Source organism: Festucalex cinctus, chromosome 1 (assembly GCF_051991245.1).
Source record: "Festucalex cinctus isolate MCC-2025b chromosome 1, RoL_Fcin_1.0, whole genome shotgun sequence".
In the NCBI taxonomy this organism is placed as follows: domain Eukaryota; kingdom Metazoa; phylum Chordata; class Actinopteri; order Syngnathiformes; family Syngnathidae; genus Festucalex; species Festucalex cinctus.
The window spans coordinates 27,555,256-27,576,113 of record NC_135411.1 but is presented as its reverse complement, the minus strand read 5'-3'; the positions used below and the strand labels follow the sequence as shown (position 1 = coordinate 27,576,113).

At 41.4% G+C, this 20,858-nt stretch overlaps 1 protein-coding gene across 6 annotated transcripts in view; it reads right to left on the bottom strand.

Annotated features, from left to right (window-relative positions):
• The window catches only part of stat5a (signal transducer and activator of transcription 5a), a 56,095-nt gene that overhangs the window by 18,774 nt on the left and 16,463 nt on the right, over positions 1 to 20,858 (bottom strand). The window contains exons 1-2 of one of the 6 annotated variants that reach the window (XM_077527075.1): positions 5,771 to 6,041; positions 3,227 to 3,367 (exon numbers count right to left, since the gene is read on the bottom strand). In XM_077527075.1, coding sequence (XP_077383201.1) covers positions 3,227 to 3,354 — 128 coding nt within the window. In that variant the 5' untranslated portion in view covers positions 3,355 to 3,367; positions 5,771 to 6,041. Of the gene's footprint in view, positions 1 to 3,226; positions 3,368 to 4,835; positions 5,434 to 5,468; positions 5,724 to 5,770; positions 6,042 to 20,858 lie in introns of those variants that run through there. The other 5 variants (XM_077527040.1, XM_077527048.1, XM_077527032.1 and 2 more) reach the window with 5 other exon arrangements.

Sequence of the window (20,858 nt, the reverse complement as noted above, 5' to 3'; positions counted from 1 at the left end):
CAATGAAGGCTGAAGGTATTGCAGCTTTATTGACATCGGTCAATAAGTAACCAGAGTTTAACTTTTTTGCTGCAACAAATTTCATATTTTGTTTGCAGTCAATGTATTATTTACTTACTTATTTTTTTTTACTTTTTAATGTTTACCTCAGCACTTTCTTTTGAGCTGCTTGTAGCTACGCAGTGGCTCAACAATGGAAATATTCTATTGCTAGTCAATATGACTAAATCCACATCTAAATTCTCTGTTTATCCATTGTCAAACATCCTGTTCTTGTTTTTGATTTAAACTGTATTTGACTTGGACATACTCCCTATTTATTGATGTCATAATGTGGTTACAGTTCTTCTTGTACCTGAATCTGTGAAACGATATACTGTACATGTATATAGCATGTATTATTATGTACAAATGTTTGGTGGAAGATATTTGATTGCTGGGAGGATCGGTTTAGTGGGGCAGTAAGTGTGAGTAAAGGAGTGTAAATTTGTTTGGTTGTTGTTGTCTTATGTTGTAGACCAATATTTACCTTATTTGTATATTACTGTTATGTGTAGGTGTTGGAAGGACCCCCTCGAAAATGAGATGATGTATCTCAAGGGGATATTCTTTAAAACAATAAATAAACAAGCCCCCAATATCGATTACAGCCTTTAACCAAAAATGTAAGTATATGTGATTCAAATTTTGTTGCTGCAAATGAACTGATAACGGCCCACTTGAAACCAAAATGACAGACTTCTTTTGTCTTTTCAGGCATGACATCTTGAGACTTTTTAGGGAGTCTTATGATTGACCTGCTAACCAAATTTCATCCATCCATCCATCCATTTTCTTGACCGCTTATTCCTCACAAGGGTCGCGGGGGCTGCTGGCGCCTATCTCAGCTGGCTCTGGGCAGTAGGCGGGGGGACACCCTGGACTGGTTGCCAACCAACCGCAGGGCACACAGAGACGAACAACCATCCACACTCACACGCACACGCACACCTAGGGACAATTCGGAGCGCCCGATTAACCTGCCATGCATGTCTTTGGAATGTGGGAGGAGACCGGAGTACCCGGAGAAGACCCACGCGGGCACGGGGAGAACATGCAAACTCCACCCAGGAAGGTCCGAGCCTGGACTCGAACCGGAGACCTCAGAACTGGGAAGCGGACGTGCTAGCCACTCGACTACCGTGCCGCCCTTACCAAATTTCATGCTGCCTAAATATATATAGTATTATTATAAAATTGGCTATACTTTTGAGTAAGTTTCCCTAAAAATGAAGACAAATGTAAAATGTATGTATTTTCAAAATCCCAACATGAGACTTGTGTCTACTCATGGTAGACAACATACCTGTGAACTTTTATGTCGCCAAGACAAATACGCTTATCATCACTCTTCTGTTGATAAACGTGGTTCAAATTTGGTCACAATCTGGAAAATTCTCAAGAAAAGATCTTCTTTGAAGGACCCATGGAAGTGGCCAAAATTACCCTAAAATAGCCACTTGAAACTAAAATGGCGGACTTCCTTTTCAGCGATGAATTTGCAAAGACTTTATTTGTGCATTTACTCATGATAGACAACAAATTTACTGCTGCCAAGTGAAACTGGCTGCAGGGGATGCATTTTCAATGTGACCTTATGGTCAAGAGATTTGTTGTCTTTTACGGCAAGTCAGAAAACATTGCTGCTGTTTTCTGCACACACACAACCACAAATTCTCAAACTTGGAAAATACTTTTTCTGGGCAGACTTTGGTAACAGCCCTTTTATGAACTTGGAAAGATTGAGAAACAATGTGCAAAATGAGGGCTGTGCCTATAAAGGAAGAAAAAAAGTTTTTTAACTCAAACTCTGAACTCGAGAGCAATTTAACTTTTTGCACATTATTATTTTTTTTATTTGAGTTTTTTTTTTTTTTTATGTATTTTTAACATATATATATTTTTAACACAACGTCGTGGGTACAAGACTTTAATTTGCCCACGTTATCATCCGCAGCTTGAAGTTTATCTGCCAATGTCATGCATGGAACCCAGCGAGTCTGTTTCCGCAACATCATGCCGGGTGTACTCGGGTTGACTGCGCTCTACGCACTCCTTCTCCTGCAAATGAGGGAGCTCAATCCCATTGGCCGGGCCCGGGAAAACACTTTGTTCCATGCTACAAAGACGCAAATGGCGTAAACGGCCATTAGGGCCCAGTTCTACCGGTGCAAAGTCTAGAAAAATACCAAAAGAAAGAAAACTCCAACCATGCGCACATTTAGACTACAGTCTGCGCTAGACTCGAATGAAAATAGTAACCTTGCTCTGCAAGGTGAATCCTCACAGTATTTGTGAGTTCACAAACACACGAGAATCCATCTTGCACCGAGCCCGCGGATTTTCACCGATGTGAACCACTGGTGGTTTGGACCAATCACAAAGCAATATTGCGTTTGGGAGCGGGATATGCGGCAGCCGTGACTCAGTGGTAGAGCCGGTCGTCCAGTAACCGGAAGGTTGTCTGTTCAATTCCCGTCGTTGGGCAAGACACTTCACACACATTGCCTCCATTAATATTCCGGCTGGGTGTATCTATGCACACCTTTCCAGTCCCAAGCCTGGATAAAGGAGGAGGGTTACGACAGGCTTGCATTTTTTAGCTGGTAAAGATGTTCGTGGTGTTTTTTTTGTTTTTTTTATACCTACGACGATAACGACGTTTTCATCCATTTCCATGATAGATCAAAAAAAAAAAAAAAGTTAGATAGAACATGAACGTTGCTGCATCATCCAATCAGCTCAAAGTATTGTACAGCATGTCAGTGTCCCTCGTTTCCCGAGCAAATCACCGTGGAACAGTCCCATATTAATACTGTGGAGAAATCCCTTGCGTGAATCACAATGATCAATTTGGCTACTGCAAGGTTATGAAAATAGAGCCCTCTCTCGCCCCACAATTCAGTAAAGTGTCGGATTATTCTCGCTCTTTCAATTTTTTCAGCAATCACCTTCAAGCATTTATAAACACTACTCAAAATGTACATGGATATGGACCCAAAAAAAAAAAAAAAATCAGATACAGGCATTAAATCGGAATAGGCCCCTTGGATCTGCAATCTAAATCTATTCAAGTCAACTCAACCAGAGTTGAGTTCGTGCGTGATTAATTCAGGGCTGATAGGTCAAAGAGGGGCAACCTAGAAGAATACGTGTAAATTGTCCTAGAACAGTTCTGGAGACTCACCAGAGTTGGCCCTCGAGCCACTGTGACAGATAATGTCGCACTTCGATGGGAAAGTGTTGACCATAGAGAGACTGCATCTGGTGGAGAGCATCTCCCTGGAGCTGCTGGGCCTGGATCCACACTGCCATCTTCAACACCCTGCTGCAGAGAAGAGAAGACAGGGAGGTTAGTCGGGGAGTCCGAGGTCAGTTGCTTGAAACACGACAAAAATAAGAAGAAAAATGAAGTTAATGTGAAGAGCCAGCAGCCAGAGATAATTGAATCAATTGGACATGTTCCAAAAGTTACAGTCATTAAAAGAGGTGAATTCCCTCTTTGTTTTCCCCCGGGAGCTGCCATGGAAGAAGGAATTCCTCACTAAAAGACTGAAACGATGTAAGATATTGACTTAATTGGTTTGACGCAAACTGCAAGGGGGAGATAATCGCATCACCCCATGAACGCTTAAAGGACATTTGGACCCACTGCGTATCATGTCCTTCACAATAACAGGCTTACTGCATGAACTCTACTTGGTGTAACATACAGAACAACTCCTTTGTAAGCCGCAGAAGTAAGTTTATTTGTTCTTTGAGGATAAATAATACACATTTGAGCATAATGTCTGTGAGTTACACAAAGTATTATTTGTCTGTGCTGTTACTCCACCTTTTGTATTCAAAGACCCGTTGCTTAATGAGTTATAACATCCCGACACCAATACTATACATTAGGCAGTCAAAGACATTTTGAATTGTTTGTTAGCAACAACATTAACAGTTTTTCTAAAGCAGAGGTATGTGGTTGTTTTAAATTCATGATGTGTAACTATAATTTTAATTTTACATTTAGTACTTTTACAGCAAACCTGGCTGCTTCAAATCAAAATGGCCAGGTTCCTGTCAAGTTTCAGACATGGGTCTTTACTCTTTGGGACTTTTTCATGTGTTTTGTTGGGAGGAGCCGGGTTACATGCAGACTTTTTTGTCAATCTGACTGACAATCTCTAGTCAATCAACTGGTCAATTCCGATATGCCTTTTAATTGCGCCAATACATTAATCAGAATAGCCACGTGTCACGCAGAGCTTGATGTGAACTAAGCATAACGTGATTTAGCAAGATAGAGAACTATTGAGCACAGTAGTTTCAAATGTTTTAACATTTTGATTAAAGTAACAGCTTGAAACAACAGCTTAAAAACAAGCTAAAAGTAGTTTAAAACAAGTTCTCCCTTTACAGATAAGCTCTGGTAGGCCATCCATATATGTGTCCGAAGCCATATGTGTGGACCGGGCACAGCTTGGCTAATGGCTATATTCTGATTCAACTGTTTACGTGACGTTATTTGTTAGGATTGGCGAAAGGAATACAGTAGAACCCTTTTCAATCCAAACAAAATTCGATTTGCATTCAGCTTTTTAATCCGATTTAGATATGTATATATGGAGCATTTTCATTTCTTTCATTCAGTTTCATTTTAATCGGCTTCATGGAAATAGATCGAGTTTGATATAGGGTTGGGTAATATGACGATATTAAATCGTTAGACAAAATGGAATTCAAAGGAGGTTGAGTCTGGAGAGGGTGTCCATGATAAACAGCAGCCGGCACGTTGCGCCCACACTCACAGCTGCAACTGAGTGGAGGCGTTGCCGTTTGCCCACGCAACAAAGGACCAAGGGGTGCGGCACTTCTTCGCCTTGGTTCCAAAACGTGCGTGAAAATAGCATAAGCCAGGGGCTGATCGGCCATCCACGGCAGCGCGTGCCTTATGAGGTGCAGTTGCGGCCGCCGGGACTGGGAAGGCGCGCGTAGAGGCCAAGACCTCGTGGTTGTAACACTGGGTGGCCAGGAAAAAACGGTCAGCTTCCTCCGCCAGAGGACATGGCTCGGAGATGGTAGTGTTAGCTAGCGCTGTCTGGACATGAGGAGGCATGTGGCGCAGAAACAGTTCAATAAACAAAAAGTTTGGCTCCTCCGCGCCAAGCAGGTTCAGCATTTTTTCCATTAGCTCGGACGGCTTACTGTCCCCCAGGCCCTGGATGGCGAAAAGGCGGCGAGCCCGTTCCGGCCGTGAAAGCTCGAAGGTCTTAAGGAGGTACGCTTTGAGCCCCGCGTACCTATCCCGTGCCGGGGGAGAGGTGATAAAACTCACGGCTCTAGCCGCCGTGGAGCTCCCGAGCGCGGACACGACATGGTAGTAGCGCGTGGCATCATCTGTAATTCCCCGGATGGCAAAATGAGCTTCAGCTTGTACAAACCACGTCGCCGCGGCCGACTCCCAAAACTCCGGTAACTTGAGACCAGCGGAGTTCGCCATGTCGCTCAATTCGATCAAATTATCAGCCTCGGAAACGTCAACGAGGCGGATGTCGGGGTCACCAATGTAGCGAGTAGTGACGGGAGTCGGAGGCAGAGTGTTGAAGCCCGGAGCCAAAGACTGGCGTTTTCTTGACATCAGCTTCTCAGTGTTTAACAGAAACTCTCTACTCTGCTGGAGGCTAACAGGCCAACCAACATTTTCTCCTTTCATCCTAACCAACTCTTCCCACCCGGAACTCACCCTTCGTCCCAACGTTCCGTGGGTGAATTATGTTCCCATCACTACATCATCCGTAATATGGAACTGTTTTGGCTTCACGCCAGATGACAAAGACTAGGCGTAAATCATATGCAAAGTGTGCAAGGATCGCGTGAAGGCAAGTTACGGCAACACTACGAACGTGTTCAGCCACCTGAAAGGGCATCGCACACAATGAGAGCCAAATGGTGAAGCCAAAAACTCCAAAGCAGACAACAGCTAAATGCATGCATGAGCCTCCAAAACAGCAGAGCATCACAGAAGCGTTCACCAAAATCACGCCGTATGACATGGATCCGCGTATGAGCTGCCAAAGTCGTAAGTTGTTTTTACCCCCAACACTGCCATTCCTTCATGTACGCTGATGGCAGAGAAATAGTGGCGCAAAAAAAAAGTGATTTTTTTTTTCCAACAACAAGCGACCTCTGGGCCAGCCGTAAGTCATATTGTAGCGTTTGTGAAATGATCATGCTAACCAAGCAAGAAAACAACACGCTAACATTAGCACACAAGAAAAACTGTGTGTTGCATTCACGGGCCATCTAGACCACGGGAAACTACATAACCTGCCACCCACAGTGGTTGCTACAAAATTGTGATCTTATAAAAAAGTTGCTTTTTACTTACCTACTAGCAGCAGTTTTTTCAACTTTGTTTACGTGCTTCTTTTTTTCTATGACTTATATGACTTATATACTTTCTATGATTTTTTCATGACTAGCAGCCAAATTGTATGCAAGAGATTCGCTATTTTGATTAGACTACAGTACTTGAAAAACAGAAATGTGACTTTTGTTAATGCTTTTCTCAGGTGTTTTGCGGCTTTTATATTTTATATTTTTATTTACAAAAGGTGTTTATTACTGCGATTGCCTGGCAACCCTCCCGCCTACTGCCCAGAGCCAGCTGAGATAGGCACCAGCACCCTTGTGAGGAATAAGCGGTCTAGAAGATGGATGGATGGATGAAGGTGTTTATTACATGATCATTTTCACAAATAACTGCATTTATTCAATATGTCTCTTATTTCATGTGGAATTTAATTTGTATTTCTAATTAATAAAAAATCGTGACAAAATCGAAATCATGAATTTTTAATTAAAAAATCGTGATATTCTAATTTAGCAAGATCGCCCACCCCTAGTGAGAAATAAAGGTTAAAATGTTAATGTACCACTTATTGTCACGATCATTTAAGTGTGGTGAAATTTGTTCTCTGCATTTGACCCATCCCTTGAGGGGGTGCTAAGCAGAAGCAGGGGCTTGCATTCGGGGATCATTTGGTGATCGAACCCCACAATTCCAACCCATAATGCTGAGTCTTTGGTATGACGCAGCCAGGGATTGAATCCACGACTTCCCAGTCTCAGGGCGGACACTCGGCCACTTTTCCACTGAGCTGGTCCATATGACTGTGCCACCTAAAGGCTGGATGTGGAACAGTACGGTAACTCACTAGCACCTGTTTCATCACAATAGCATTTGGAAACCGAGATAATTACTGTTTTTTCCTGATGGCGAAAGGTAATGGGGAGTGGTTGACACGTCTTCCCCACAGTTCTGTGGTCCATGGTTTGACTCTTGGTTCCAGGCTTTCTGTGAACCCTTGAAGCATAAAGCCCTACAGAACTCTGATACAAACATGCTACTACACCAGCGTGTTGCCTGACTTTAAACAACCAAACTGAAAACAATTAAACACTTTCAACAACTGAGCTGTGATAAAAGTGGTGTAATCTAAAGCGCTGCAGCGCAGCATAGGTGTCGGGGTCACTTTGGCGGTTGATTTACCGTCAATACGCCTACTTGTTCTTCCTAAAAAGTGACACATTAGCCGTCTGCAGTAGGCATGTAATGAGTGTGTGGGGAATGTTTGTGGCTTATGTGGTGTCGGCAGTGGTTAGTGCACACACTACGACGTCCTCTCAGTCTTGTTGCTCACAGCAAACGCACACAAAGCAAAGACTTTCAGGTGGAATAGCATCCCATGACTGGAGAAATGTCGTTGGCCGGAAGGATCTGATGAGTAGGACAAGCGGGCCCGCAAGGGCGGTGCTTTCATTCAGAGAAAACTCCCAAACCGCGCCGACAGTTCCAATTATTACTGACTGGTAATGCACCCAAAGGTGATCTTGTGCCGAGTGTGCCCGGTCCACACGAATCATACTGTAAATGTGAATGTTTGTTGAACTTTCATCTTTGACCAATCTTTTCTTTCCTACTAAGATGGAAACAGCTTCCATATATATATATATATATATATATATATATATATATATATATATTAGGGATAGACCGATTATCGGCTGGGCCGATTATCGGTGCCGATATTCAGCATTTTGAGAAATATCGGCATCGGCCATTTTGAAGAATCATATGGCCGATAATAGATCCTTTTTTATTTTTTTTTTATTTTTTTTAAGTGTTAACTTCAGGGAACTAATTTAAATGTAAATTAAAAAAAAAAAGTTTTTATTTTCATTTTTGTCGACCCTGGGAACTCTCTGCACCTTCTGTTTTTGATTGAAATTAAAACTAAGATAAGTAAAAATTTAATACTTTGGATATTTTGAAATTTTTGAAGACTTATTTTTTGTAGAAAATAATTGTTTGTTTTTATTTAACTTTTGAAAACATGCTACTGCGCCTGGGAGATCCCAGAACTTGTGTATTGACTAAGATTTTTTGAAAAAAAAAAAAAAACTTAAAAATATTTTACTAACCCTAAAAGTTGCTCAATAAACATGTCCTTTAAAATTAAAAAAAAAAAAAAAAAAAAAAAAAGATAAGAGGTCGAGTTTGTATTTTTTCCAAATTTTGATGTCCCTTTTTAGTGAAAATGAATATCGGCTCCAAATATCGGTTATCGGCATCCTTCACTACTAATAATTGGTATCGGTATCGGACCCAAAAAAACCTTATCGGTCTATCTCTATATATGATAAGTAAAAAGCATGGAATTAAGAAATCAAACATTCCAGCGTTATTTGTCACAGGGGACTGATGTTTTTTTGTGGAACAGTTTGTAATGGTGGGGTTGGGTCTGGTGGGGCGGGGGGTAGTGGCTTTCTGGACTGGAGCAGCGTACTTTGACTTTTTTTACATTACAGTAAATAGAACTGCATAATTTGTTCTCTGTAGTGGATAATGTGTCTGTTTTCCTGTCAATGGATATTGTCTCGCACAGAGCAATACTCTGGTGCACTGCAAAGCATATTTACTTCCAGATTAATATCATTTGCATATGGTTCCGGATCCCCTAATTCCTTAGCAAATTAACTAAATAAACTAAAATACTACATAAAATATTTCTTATAGCCTAATATCAGCAACGTCACCTAATGAGATTCTTCAGAGCCGACAAGCATGTTTTCTGTGGTGAAGCAAGAACTTCGCTTTTAGTTTGTCCTATTTGCTGATTTTTATTTTGTCTTTTGATACAACTTCATTGTTTGTAGAACGACTTACAGTTGCACACTGTCTTGCTCTATCCTATGTCTTCCCCAAATTGCGGAATGAGACAGAGAGATTGATACACATTGTCATATGAGTGCCTTGATCAAATTCACCAAAATTGCATTAGAATATCTACGCCAAACTTAGATATGGCTCCAGTGGGCCTAAAGTTAAGTGTGCATTCAGCCACCTAACTGTCAGGTGCACTGCCTGCATGTCAAAGGAAACGTCTTCAGTATGCCGGATGCTAAGCATGGAGCAAGGAGAAGAACCAAATTCCCAAACAATCGCATCAATGCTTGCATCAGCTCGGAAATCAGGATGAGCCAGTTGCCTCGATTTGACCGCAGCTGTGCTGTCCACGAATATACAGCACTAAGTGCTTTTTTAGATTTGATCCACAAGGTCCAGCACCGGAAAGCACGAGCACAGATAATTGGACGGGGTCAAACAAGGACATACAAAGAGCAGACATGACATCACTCCTTTCTCTCACTTGACAATAAATGGCAACTATACAGGACGTGCAAAAATGTAAATGTTGGTATTCCATACTATCTTGATTGAAATTGTTCAATGTTCTTCAGACACCACTATAAATCAGGAGAATTGAGAATTGTGAAATGTTGCCATTCCGTACACTACTAGATAGACTACAATACTAGACTAGATAGACTACAATACTGACTGTTTTAAGTACTTACAAAAACATCATAAAAGGTTGAAAAGAACAGTCCACACTGGATAGGCAGAAGAAGGTTTTTTTCCCTCTTCAACAAAATGGCGATAATGACCTGCAAGGCGATGACAAAACATCACCACAGAAACGCTTAAGAGATGCCTGGCAACATTTTATTTAGGAAAATTGTGACAATTTCTCAAACAGGCCAAAATGAAACAAAAAGTAAAACCAAACATTTCTACTACTACTAAACAGCCACATGAATGCAGTAGAAAAATCCTTCAATTTGAGAATCCCATTTTACTCTTGTGGAGCCAACAACACAACAGATAACATTTTAATGCTCATTCAAATGTCCTTCCTAACATCCATCCATCCATCCATCCATTTTCTTGACCGCTTATTCCTCACAAGGGTCGTGGGAGGTGCTGGAGCCCATCTCAGCTGGCTTAGGGCAGTAGGCGGTGTACACCCTGAACTGGTTGCCAGCCAATCGCAGTCCTTCTTAACAAACATAATCTAAGTAGCAGCCTTGTGAAAATTCTAACCAAAATGTTACATTAGAAAAGGAAAATGGCTGACACGTCATCACCTGCGTTGTCTCCCATTATCTTGCTCCATTCATGGCACGGCGGAGGCTTGTCACATGCGTGTTTAAAGCCCAGCAGAGAAGGAGGTGTTTTAATTCCTCCGCAGAGGGACTCGCAATACGGTAGGGCAAACACAAAAACCCCAAAAACAAAACTCAACTGAAGTGTGCTGTCACCCACTCCTTCCTCTCAGGGAAAACTGCCATTCATTTAATGTAAACACTTCCTGTGAGGAAACTTGAGGTGCCACCCACCATTTCGAGCGCTCTATCCTTAATGACAGTGTTGAGATGACACATGCAACATAGCAACACCTCTTGTTAATGTGTTGAAAGCTCATTCATTTCAACTTCACTTAAAATTTTAGAGGTCATGCTCATAAAATTCTATACAAGACGAGGTTTGGTATAGGATGACATTTTAATTAACTATGCAAAGAATTTGTCATCAAAACAAAAAAGTGCATACCTAATATGGGGACTGTAAAACCAAGAAAACAAATAAGCAATTAACTCCTCCCAACATTTGCTCTGGGCCAATTAAAAGATCTGATATTGTCATATTTCAGTTCTGTGGGGTTGGGTTTTTGTTTGATTTTGGGTTTTCTTGTTGTCCTTTGTTTGAGTGATCTGTGTTTTATGTTGCCCCTGTGTCCTTCCCTTGTCTCATCAAGCTTTATGTAGTCCACCTGTGTTTTTCCTGCCCTTCGTCATGTCAACCAATCAGTGCCCTCAGCTACTTGTGTCTTGTCCAGGTGTGTCTCATCATGTCAATTAGTGTTGGTGTATTTATGCTGCATTCGGGGATGGTCAGAAGTTGGATTTATCCGAGTTGTTTTTTCCCAGTTCTGACGTGTTCAGGCCTTGTCGGTCCATTGTTTGTTGCTGGCATTCTTCCTGTCAACGTTATGCCTTGTTGTTCCCCCTCATCTTACCAGGCCAATTGTGTTTTGTACTTTGTTTTGTTTTCCGGTCAGTTCCGTGTTCTCCTCCTTGTTTTTAATTAAAGAAAAATCCCTTTTTATTTCACTTCTGCCTCCTGGCCTCTGCTTCCCTGCACCTGGGCCCTCCACCACATCTCACCCTAACAGATAAAACTGTGACGTATCATAACATAAACGCCCTGCATGAATAAAGTCGCTTAAGTAAAAGACAAAGGTGAATCAGTATAAACGTTTTTCAGGAAGGAAAAACAAATCAAAGAAATTTTTTTTTTCCTTTTATTTTTAGGAGTATAGTCATGTTTTGCAGACAATAAGGAAGTCTTTGGATCCCAACAAAATACTTCTTTGATTGTGTAAAGATGGAGTTTTTCGTGTCTTTCTTCCCCTTTTCGTAGGCTTCACTGGTCCGCGTTTAAGTGTCTAAAAATAAGCACGTCTTAATTCAACACACCAATGAAAATTACATTTTTTATCACAATATTGCCCTTATCGTTACATCCCTACTTCATAGTCCTAAAATATTAGAACAATCACCTCAATATTTTAAATTTTATAGCCATGGTAAGTCGTTGCCTACGTAGAGGCAACTTTGAGTGCCGGCTTCCATCCATAAGATCACAAATACAGTACTGTGATTTTCACTGTTTACATTTCACACTTAGCGGGTGGGCTGGCCAGGCAGTCCAGAGCTCCAACTTGTACACAACCTATAAAATGTTCATTTTACCTTGAAAGCCAGCAGTCTTGGTCGACTTGTACATATCTCTCCCTTTTCTTGAGGAGGAAAAGTAGCTGCAGAGGTTACTGATAATTGCCACAGAGGATCAAAGGAACAATATATTTCAAGCTTAGACTATCTAATTGAAGCATCACGGGAGGACAGAGGAGTCTTGTAGTAGCGCATGGACACATGACCTGTAAACGTGTCTGACCGCTTGAAGGAAGGCTACAGAAGGCTTTTGAAGAAAGTCTTTTCAAAGAAGACTGTTGTTCAAGCCCTCTAGGGCCGGGGGATACATTGCAGCGTTGTTGCCCACATCCAATCATGCAACCAACAGGAGGAAACCACTCATTAGCTCGACAGCATATCAGCACGAATGGACTCAGAAGCGTGTGGAAATGCCGACACGTGTCCATCCGGACCCCAGCCGCCTTCTTTTGACTCACATTCTAATGTGGAAAACCATTTAATGATGCGCACAAGAGGGAGGAACACGTGTGATGTTTGGCTCACTCATCGTGTCATCTGCTTCCCAATAGACACATTGGCGTCTTTAAAGGTCATCTTTTGATACGGTGTTGATCTGCAGCTATCATCTGTTAAAAACGTGCGCTCATGTGTTGGGCTATTATTTGACTCAATTAGGATGTCATAGAACTACAATTTCAAAACAGATCCATAGAGATAGGTACCTTTCACATTTGAACTGGTACTATCCCAATTCTCAGTACCTGGGAATCGATACCGGTACACAACGGTACCAATTTTCTGTACTTTTATCGTCTCCAGCTTGTCCAAAATGCTGCTGCTCGTCTCCTTACTGGTGCCCGGAAGAGGGAACACATAACCTCTGGCCTCTCTTCACTGGCTGCCCGTAAAATTTAGAATCTACTTGAAGATTCTTCTATTTGTTTTCAAATCTCTCAATGGTCTTGCCCCACCTTATCTCGCCGAGCTCTTGCACCCCTACACACCTGCCCGGTGCCTCAGGTCAGCAGACCAGACTCAATTGGAGGTACCGAGGGTTAAGCGGAGGCTAAGAGGAGATTGAGCTTTTGCTGTTGCCGGTCCCTCCCTTTGGAACGACCTTCCACTAAATATTAGGCAGTCCCCCTCGTTATCCTCTTTTAAAAGACGTCTTAAAACACATCTGTATTTTTTGGCTTTTGGCGCACCATAAAACTTGTTCTTGGTGTTATGTGGTGTGTATGAGTTTGATGTTTAGTCTACTTATTTATGTATTTATTTATTCACTACTTCTTATTTATTTACTGATGAAAAATGTATTTACTTGTAAAAAAAACAAAAAAAACAAAAACAAACAAAACACCTGTATTGTTTTGTATTCTTGTTTACCATAAAACTGATGTTTATGTACAGCACTTTGTATACAGCAACGCCTGTTCTTAAAGTGCTTTATAAATAAAGTTGAGTTGAGTCTCTCCCATTCTCTTTTTTTAATTTTATTTTTATTTTATAAAACTTATTATTTATTTATTTATTTATTTGGGTGGTAATAAATGTTCATCATTGCTTATTTAACAGTAATATAGTTTTTAAAATCAATTTAAAAATTATTTTCCACAGAGAAAAAACAAAAATAAAGGTATAACATTTTACAATTACGGTACTGAAGTATAATTAATACACATAAATTAGTATTACAAAAAACAAAGTGTGAAGCAAAGTTCTGTGCAATGAACAACACAAGGAACGAAGTTAAACAGTAAATACATAAATTAATAATTGAGGTTATCTTCATTTCTTGTGCAGTTTTTCAAAAACATAAAGGCTGCCGCACGATGATTTGAACCCGCATTGGGCTCAAATACAGCAAAAGAAAAAAAAAGAAAAAAAAAGACAGTTGGATCAGGACATGATGTGAACAAAGAGAATAATTGGGTAATTAATCATTGGAATTTACCCGACGTGGTCATTTTGGCCACAAGCTTTATTGTTCCAAATTACAATGTATATTTACCATAAAGGTAAAGCCATGTAACCCTCCATCCATCCATTTTCTTGACCGCTTATTCCTCACAAGGGTCGCAGGGGGTGCTGGCGCCTATCTCAGCTGGCTCTGGGCAGGAGGCGGGGCACACCCTGGACTGGTTGCCAACCAATCGCAGGGCACACAGAGACGAACAACCATCCACACTCACACGCACACCTAGGGACAATTCGGAGCGCCCAATTAACCTGCCATGCATGTCTTTGGAATGTGGGAGGAGACCGGAGTACCCGGAGAAGACCCACGCGGGCACGGGGAGAACATGCAAACTCCACCCAGGAATGTCCGAGCCTGGACTCGAACCGGAGACCTCAGAACTGGGAAGCGGACGTGCTAACCACTCAACTACCGTGCCACCCAAAGCCATGTAACCTTCCAGCATAATTCAATTTGGTGGGGCAAGACGGACCTCTCGGCAACTGTGCACTGCAAACCGTAGAGGTGCAGTTGGTGTAAGCCAGATCTGCTTTGCAGTAGACACAACTACACTTTATCTTCTTTTAAAGTGTGAAATGATGCCAAATATTGGACAATCTATCTTTTATGCACTTTTTCCTCCTGGCTTACGCTTATTGCTTGAGACTGAGCTAACATTAGCCGTGTTGAAAAATGATCACCATAAAAATTTGCAATATACAGAAAAATCTGTGATTTAAAATTAGATATATAAGTATTTAATATGCACGATAATGCTATTTTCAACCGATACCGATAAACCAATTTAGAAGTGCCGATGTTGATAACCGATAAGCCGATAATTGTTTGCAAAATTTACTTGAATACAAATATACTTTCGATACTTCCTACTACAAGTCTAACAAATACATTGAAACATTGTATAAACTTTGCACAATGTTTCAATGGTATGTAAAGCACCATGAAGCTGAATTTTATTTTTATGAGCCACACCCACAACAGATGGACCAACGTGGGATGTCTATAATTATTGCTGGATTTCTTTATTATCTGGTTCATCTGTCCGAAATCAAATTGCCGATAGTTATCGGTAGATTTCTCTTTTATCTGGTTTATCTGTTTGACGTCAATAATTGCCGATAATTATTGGCCACCGATATTATCGTGCATCCCTAGTATTTAAATTATGAATGACATATCTGTGACAGTGACAAAGCAAAAATTAGCTTTGGTTTCTGATATAAGAAATAGAGAACTGCTGTGTGAGCTGCAATTATTGATCCCTGTGAAATTTTGACCAAAAAATGCCACAGACTTCTTATAAAGAGACCTGGGAACAGTTTTAATTTACAATATGTCTTCACGCGGTGCCTCAGTGCTCGGCCTGCATATTGATTGATGAAGCAGCAGTTTGTCTGATGTGGAATCAATCAGGTGAGTCAAAATGCACTTCAGGTGACTGATCCCCTGCCGGACTCATCTCAGTGGCATGGAAAATAATGAGGCATGACATTGACCTGCCTTATGCCAGCAAATTGAACCAGTTGTGGAAAGCAAACACTCGAGCGGCTATTCAACTCTTTGGGCTCTATTTTTGTTCCTGGCGTAAGTCTGGCGCAAAGTGCAGTCTAAGTTTGCACATGGGAGGACTTTCTTTCTTTTGGTATTTTCGTAGACGGGTAAAGCGAGACAGGGGCGTTTGCGCCATTGTGCAACGTTATCAGAATATAGCCCAGACCCGGCCAACCGTAGTGGACAATGAGCAGGAGCTAGCGGGAGAGGCGAGCAAATGTGGCGAGCAAGAACTCGCTGGAGCAGCTCGGCAGAACTAGCTGGAGAGGCTAACAAGAGTTGCTCGCGGGATAAGCTAGCAAAACCTGGCCAGAGCAAAGCAGAGAGAGACAAGTGGCGGGAACCTGAATCACGGGACTCAGTGACGACTCTCTTCAAGCCTCTGCTGTGGACGGAAAGCGGCGGTCAACCCATTGGGTCAGACACTAGCTGCAAACACCACCAGAGGTTAACTACGTTGGCTAAATTTTTCTCAGAAAGATGGCAGCGGAACATGTCAGCCTCTTGTAAGGCGCGGTGTGGCCTATGTAATATAATTAGCAATGACTACACCTATGATTATATGAAAAAATCTAAATTGTGAACTTTTTTGGGGGTATTATTGAAAGCAATAGTGGCATGGTCAGCTAGGCTAGGTGACGATTCAGAGCCACTACTTCCAACTAGCGCTATAGCCTGCAACTAAGATTTTTTTTTTTTTTGTAATAATCAATTAAACTATTGATTATTTTGTTTATTAATTGATTAATCAGATTTTTAAAAGTTTACATTTCCATCCCTTTATTAATTACCACTGATTGTCACATCCACCGAAGTGGGGAGAAATTTGTTCTCCGCATTTACGGAGCGGTGAGCAGCAGCAGGGGGCTCGCTCGGGAATCATTTTTGGTGATCTAACCCCCCAATTCCAACCCTTAATGCTGAGTGTCAAGCAGGGAGGCAATTGGGTCCCATTTTTCTAGTCTTTGGTATGACTCGGCCGGGGGATTAAACCCACGACCTCCCAGTCTCAGGGTGGACACTCTACCTCTAGACCACTGAGATGGTTATTAAAAAAAAAACAGGACATTATTTCAAATTGACAGTGCACAAAAAGAAATGATGATCCAGCTACTGTTTTGGTTCGAAACGTGGCAGATAATAAGCAAAAATGTTAATCACTGTTTTCCAAATTAAAAGCAATTGTTAATATTTATGGATGTTCAATACCACTTAAGCGTATAAATACCACTTTACAGTACCATACCACTAGTATTTAGGGATGCACAATAATGCTATTTTCAACCGATACAATAAATCAATAATTTAGAAAGTGCCGATGTCGATAATCTATAAGTAAGCCGATAATTGCTTGCAAAATTAACTTGAATACAAATATACTTTCAAGTCCTACTATATGTCTAACATGTATACATTGAAGCATTGTGTAAAGTACCATAAAGCAGCATTTGATTGATATCTCCTTCTTCAAAGACAACCAGTAAGTCATTTTGAGTTTGCTAAAACAAAACAGTCATTTTTTTTTTTTTTTAATTCAATGTCTACAAAAGACTGTGACTGGGGTAACATTTTGGGGAGACTCAGTAAAGAAAACCCACACTGGCGACTTCCGTGTTGCCATGACACATCTTCGGTGAACACAACGTTCATTATGTCGTCACAAATATGCAACCATAGCAGAGGGGAGGGGTTGAGGGTTGGGCACAACTTGAGCCACAATCACAACAGATGGACTAATGTGGCATGTCTATTATTATTGGCGGATTTCTTTATTATCTGGTTTATCTGTATGATGTCAAATTGTTTGATAATTGCTGATAATTATCAGCCACCGATATTGTCGTGCATCCCTACTTTTGATACATAACATTTCCCCCCAAAAATGACAGATAATTTTAAAGACAAACTCCCAGCATATTAATTTTCCTTAAAACTGCATAAAATGAATGGCAATTTTCGGTTCTTCTAATTTCTAATTTCTTGTTCCTAATCTAAAACAGCCACAAGAGGGCAGCCGGTAATAGTATTGGCTGTCGTTGTGAGTACTGATATCTTGAAATAAGGCCTGGTGTCGGCCTGATACAGATATCTGTCCCTAGTTTTGTTTTCCATCCATCCATCCATCCATCCATTTTCTTGACCGCTTATTCCTCACAAGGGTCGCGGGGCTGCTGGCGCCTATCTCAGCTGGCTCTGGGCAGTAGGCGGGGGACACCCTGGACTGGTTGCCAGCCAACCGCAGGGCACACAGAGACGAACAACCACTCACACTCACAAGCACACCTAGGGACAATTCCGAGCGCCCAATTAACCTGCCATGCATGTCTTTGGAATGTGGGAGGAGACCGGAGTACCCGGAGAAGACCCACGCGGGCACGGGGAGAACATGCAAACTCCACCCAGGAAGGCCGGAGCCTGGACTCGAACCGGAGTCCTCAGAACTGGGAGGCGGACGTGCCCGAGTTTTGTTTTGATTCAACACAAATATTTCAGTCCGTTTTCAGAAATCAGATATTTAGAGTAGAGGTGCAATGATTAATCGGATTAATCATTGCACCTCTACTCTCAACCACACTGAAATGCTATCATGGAGACAGAGGTCTTACAGAAAAAGAGCGTGTGTGGTGATTTGTCCATGTGCTAAATAGACACATGAACTGCTTCATCTAGAAGTGAAAATGCATTTGTTGTCTGTACAGTCAAACAACACCCCCCCCAGTCTTTGCAAAGCCCCTAAACAACACCCCCCCCCCCCCCAGTCTTTTGCAAAGCCCCTAAACAACCCCCCCCGGTTTTCATAGTGGCAAAATCTATACTCATCATTGGCGCAGCAGTATATGGGACAGTGTATACGGTCTCACTCACTTGCATGGAACAGGGCTAGTTCTTTAATATAGGCTGATTTCAACAAGACAAGACATAGGGCTTACTATAGTGTGATTCTTGATCCTTGGGTATTTTAACATAAGCATGTCAAAGACAGTTGGAATACAATAATGAATTGCTACAAAAAATAAAGTATCAAGTGTCTTTTAAAGCAGAAAGTCTACACTTCAATGACAAATTTGTCACTGCTTTTATTTCAATTCTATTGCAGTGGAGCATCAAGGCAAAAAGACTGGCCACTGTCCAGCCAGTATGTTTGGATTGTGACACAGCAATAGATCAAACAACGCATGCAGATCTCAGCATTCTGACAGTGCAAGTAACCTCATTGCACTCAGCTGGCCCGTTACGCTCTGAACCGTCGCCCCGCCCTCAAGCTCTTGGAGCCGGAGCTTGGCCAGCCAATGACCTGCTTTATCCGACCCAACCCCCCGTTGCTCCCACCCACCCCTCGCTCACACTTTCCAACCATCTGGACAGATGCCTCGGAGCAACTCGGGCTATTTGAGGTGAAGTGGCAGCCATAAAATGAGAATAGTTTGCAGTGCGAGATGTGAGGAAAAAAAGGCAAAAATATACTCAATATCGACATTCTAGTGACACAGAAACCACCATCTGTCAGGGATTTGTTTGCTTTGAAAACTAGCAGTGTGAAGGTCACAGTCACATTATATCTCCATGCTGCCAGCATATATTCTGTAAGTGGCAACCAGTGTTGCCGGTAACGCGTTACTTAGTAACGCGTTACTCAAAAAAGTTGCTTTCTAAAGTAACTAATAGTCTAACGCGTTACTTTATTCTACAAAGTAGTCTGATTAAAGTTACTGTCCAGAGAATCAATGCGTTACTCCACATTTTCATGAAGAAGGCAAACTATCTCACTGTTGTAACAGTCACAAACAACTACTGCTAACTACGAAGATGAGGCAGAAGTCATTGATCACCACACTGAATTCAGCCATGGTCTGGTCATGAATGGTTTGCACATTCAAAACAAAAGTGATGATACTTTTACTACTAGTTTTATTAACCAACAGGCACACAACACAACAAAAAAAGTGTGCATTATAGACCATAAAAGTGGTAAAAAATAATAATTTATTTCCATCCTCAACTGGTCCGTGAAGCATTATGGGATGAGGTCGTCTCCGCCCTCTCGCCAGGGGGAGTGACGTCAGACAAGTTACGTTTTCAGTAGGGGTGGAACAAAAAAACGATTCGACCGAACCATCGTTCGTCAAGGGGAGCTAAACGACCGTATCGGTTGCGAGTGAGGCTTTATGGTTTTCATAACAATAGCAAGAGTTCTGCGCCGTGCTCTACTTGTTTTGTTTACATTTCAGTAGCATCACAATTCAAGCGACTTCCGTGTTTCCGTGCTCGCGACACGGCGCGCGCGCGCAACGAGTGACGTACAAATGGAGACAGTTAGCAGAAGCCGGTGCCGTACATCTCGGTATTTCCCATTGCTATCGAGTCCTCTCGGTGCACTTGTCCCGGGCCGGTGTTGGTACTGCGCGCGAGCCAAAAAGAATAACTCCCGTGACGATCCAATGCATGGATTCAAACGACACAGGTATGTCCCACAGCCAACCCACCAGCTAAGCTAAAAGCACACTGCAAGTATCTCATTTCTCAGTTTGTGGCTCCCTGTCAATGTCTACAACTAGCATGAGCAGCAGATAGGAGAACTGAGACGTGCCCGCGATTACGACAGCCCAAAAAACAAAATATAAACAGTAGTGATTCTGTGGTCATCATCGTGTCTCAGATTAAAAAAAACAAAAAAAGATGTCATACATTAACCAAAAATGAAAGTGATGACAAAAGAAAAAAAAAATGTTAAATACAAAAATTGTTGATTAAAAAGGGAAATGAACTTTTGGAAATATTTTTGCATATATTAAGTGGTTAAAATGTGTTTGATAGATTTATTGTTCCATAAGGTGGCTTCATATTTCTTTTGGCTGGACGGTAGGTTTATTTCATGTCTTAAATTTATGTTTCTGAAATACTTCACAATGTGCAAATATTCTGTTTAATTGTGTTGGTGTCTGTCTAAAGGTTAAATATTTATATTTAACATTAAATTATCAACCTTTTGTTTTCCTGATCATTATTTTGAAGAGAAAAAACAAACAAACCAAAAAACAATTATAACTGTCAATAACTACTAATAAATATTTAAACTGATACATGTGTACACACTGGAATAGCGGAACAAACAAACAATAGAGGAATTTAGGGGATTTTCATTTTCAACCTGGATAGATTTTTATTTTTTGTTTTATAA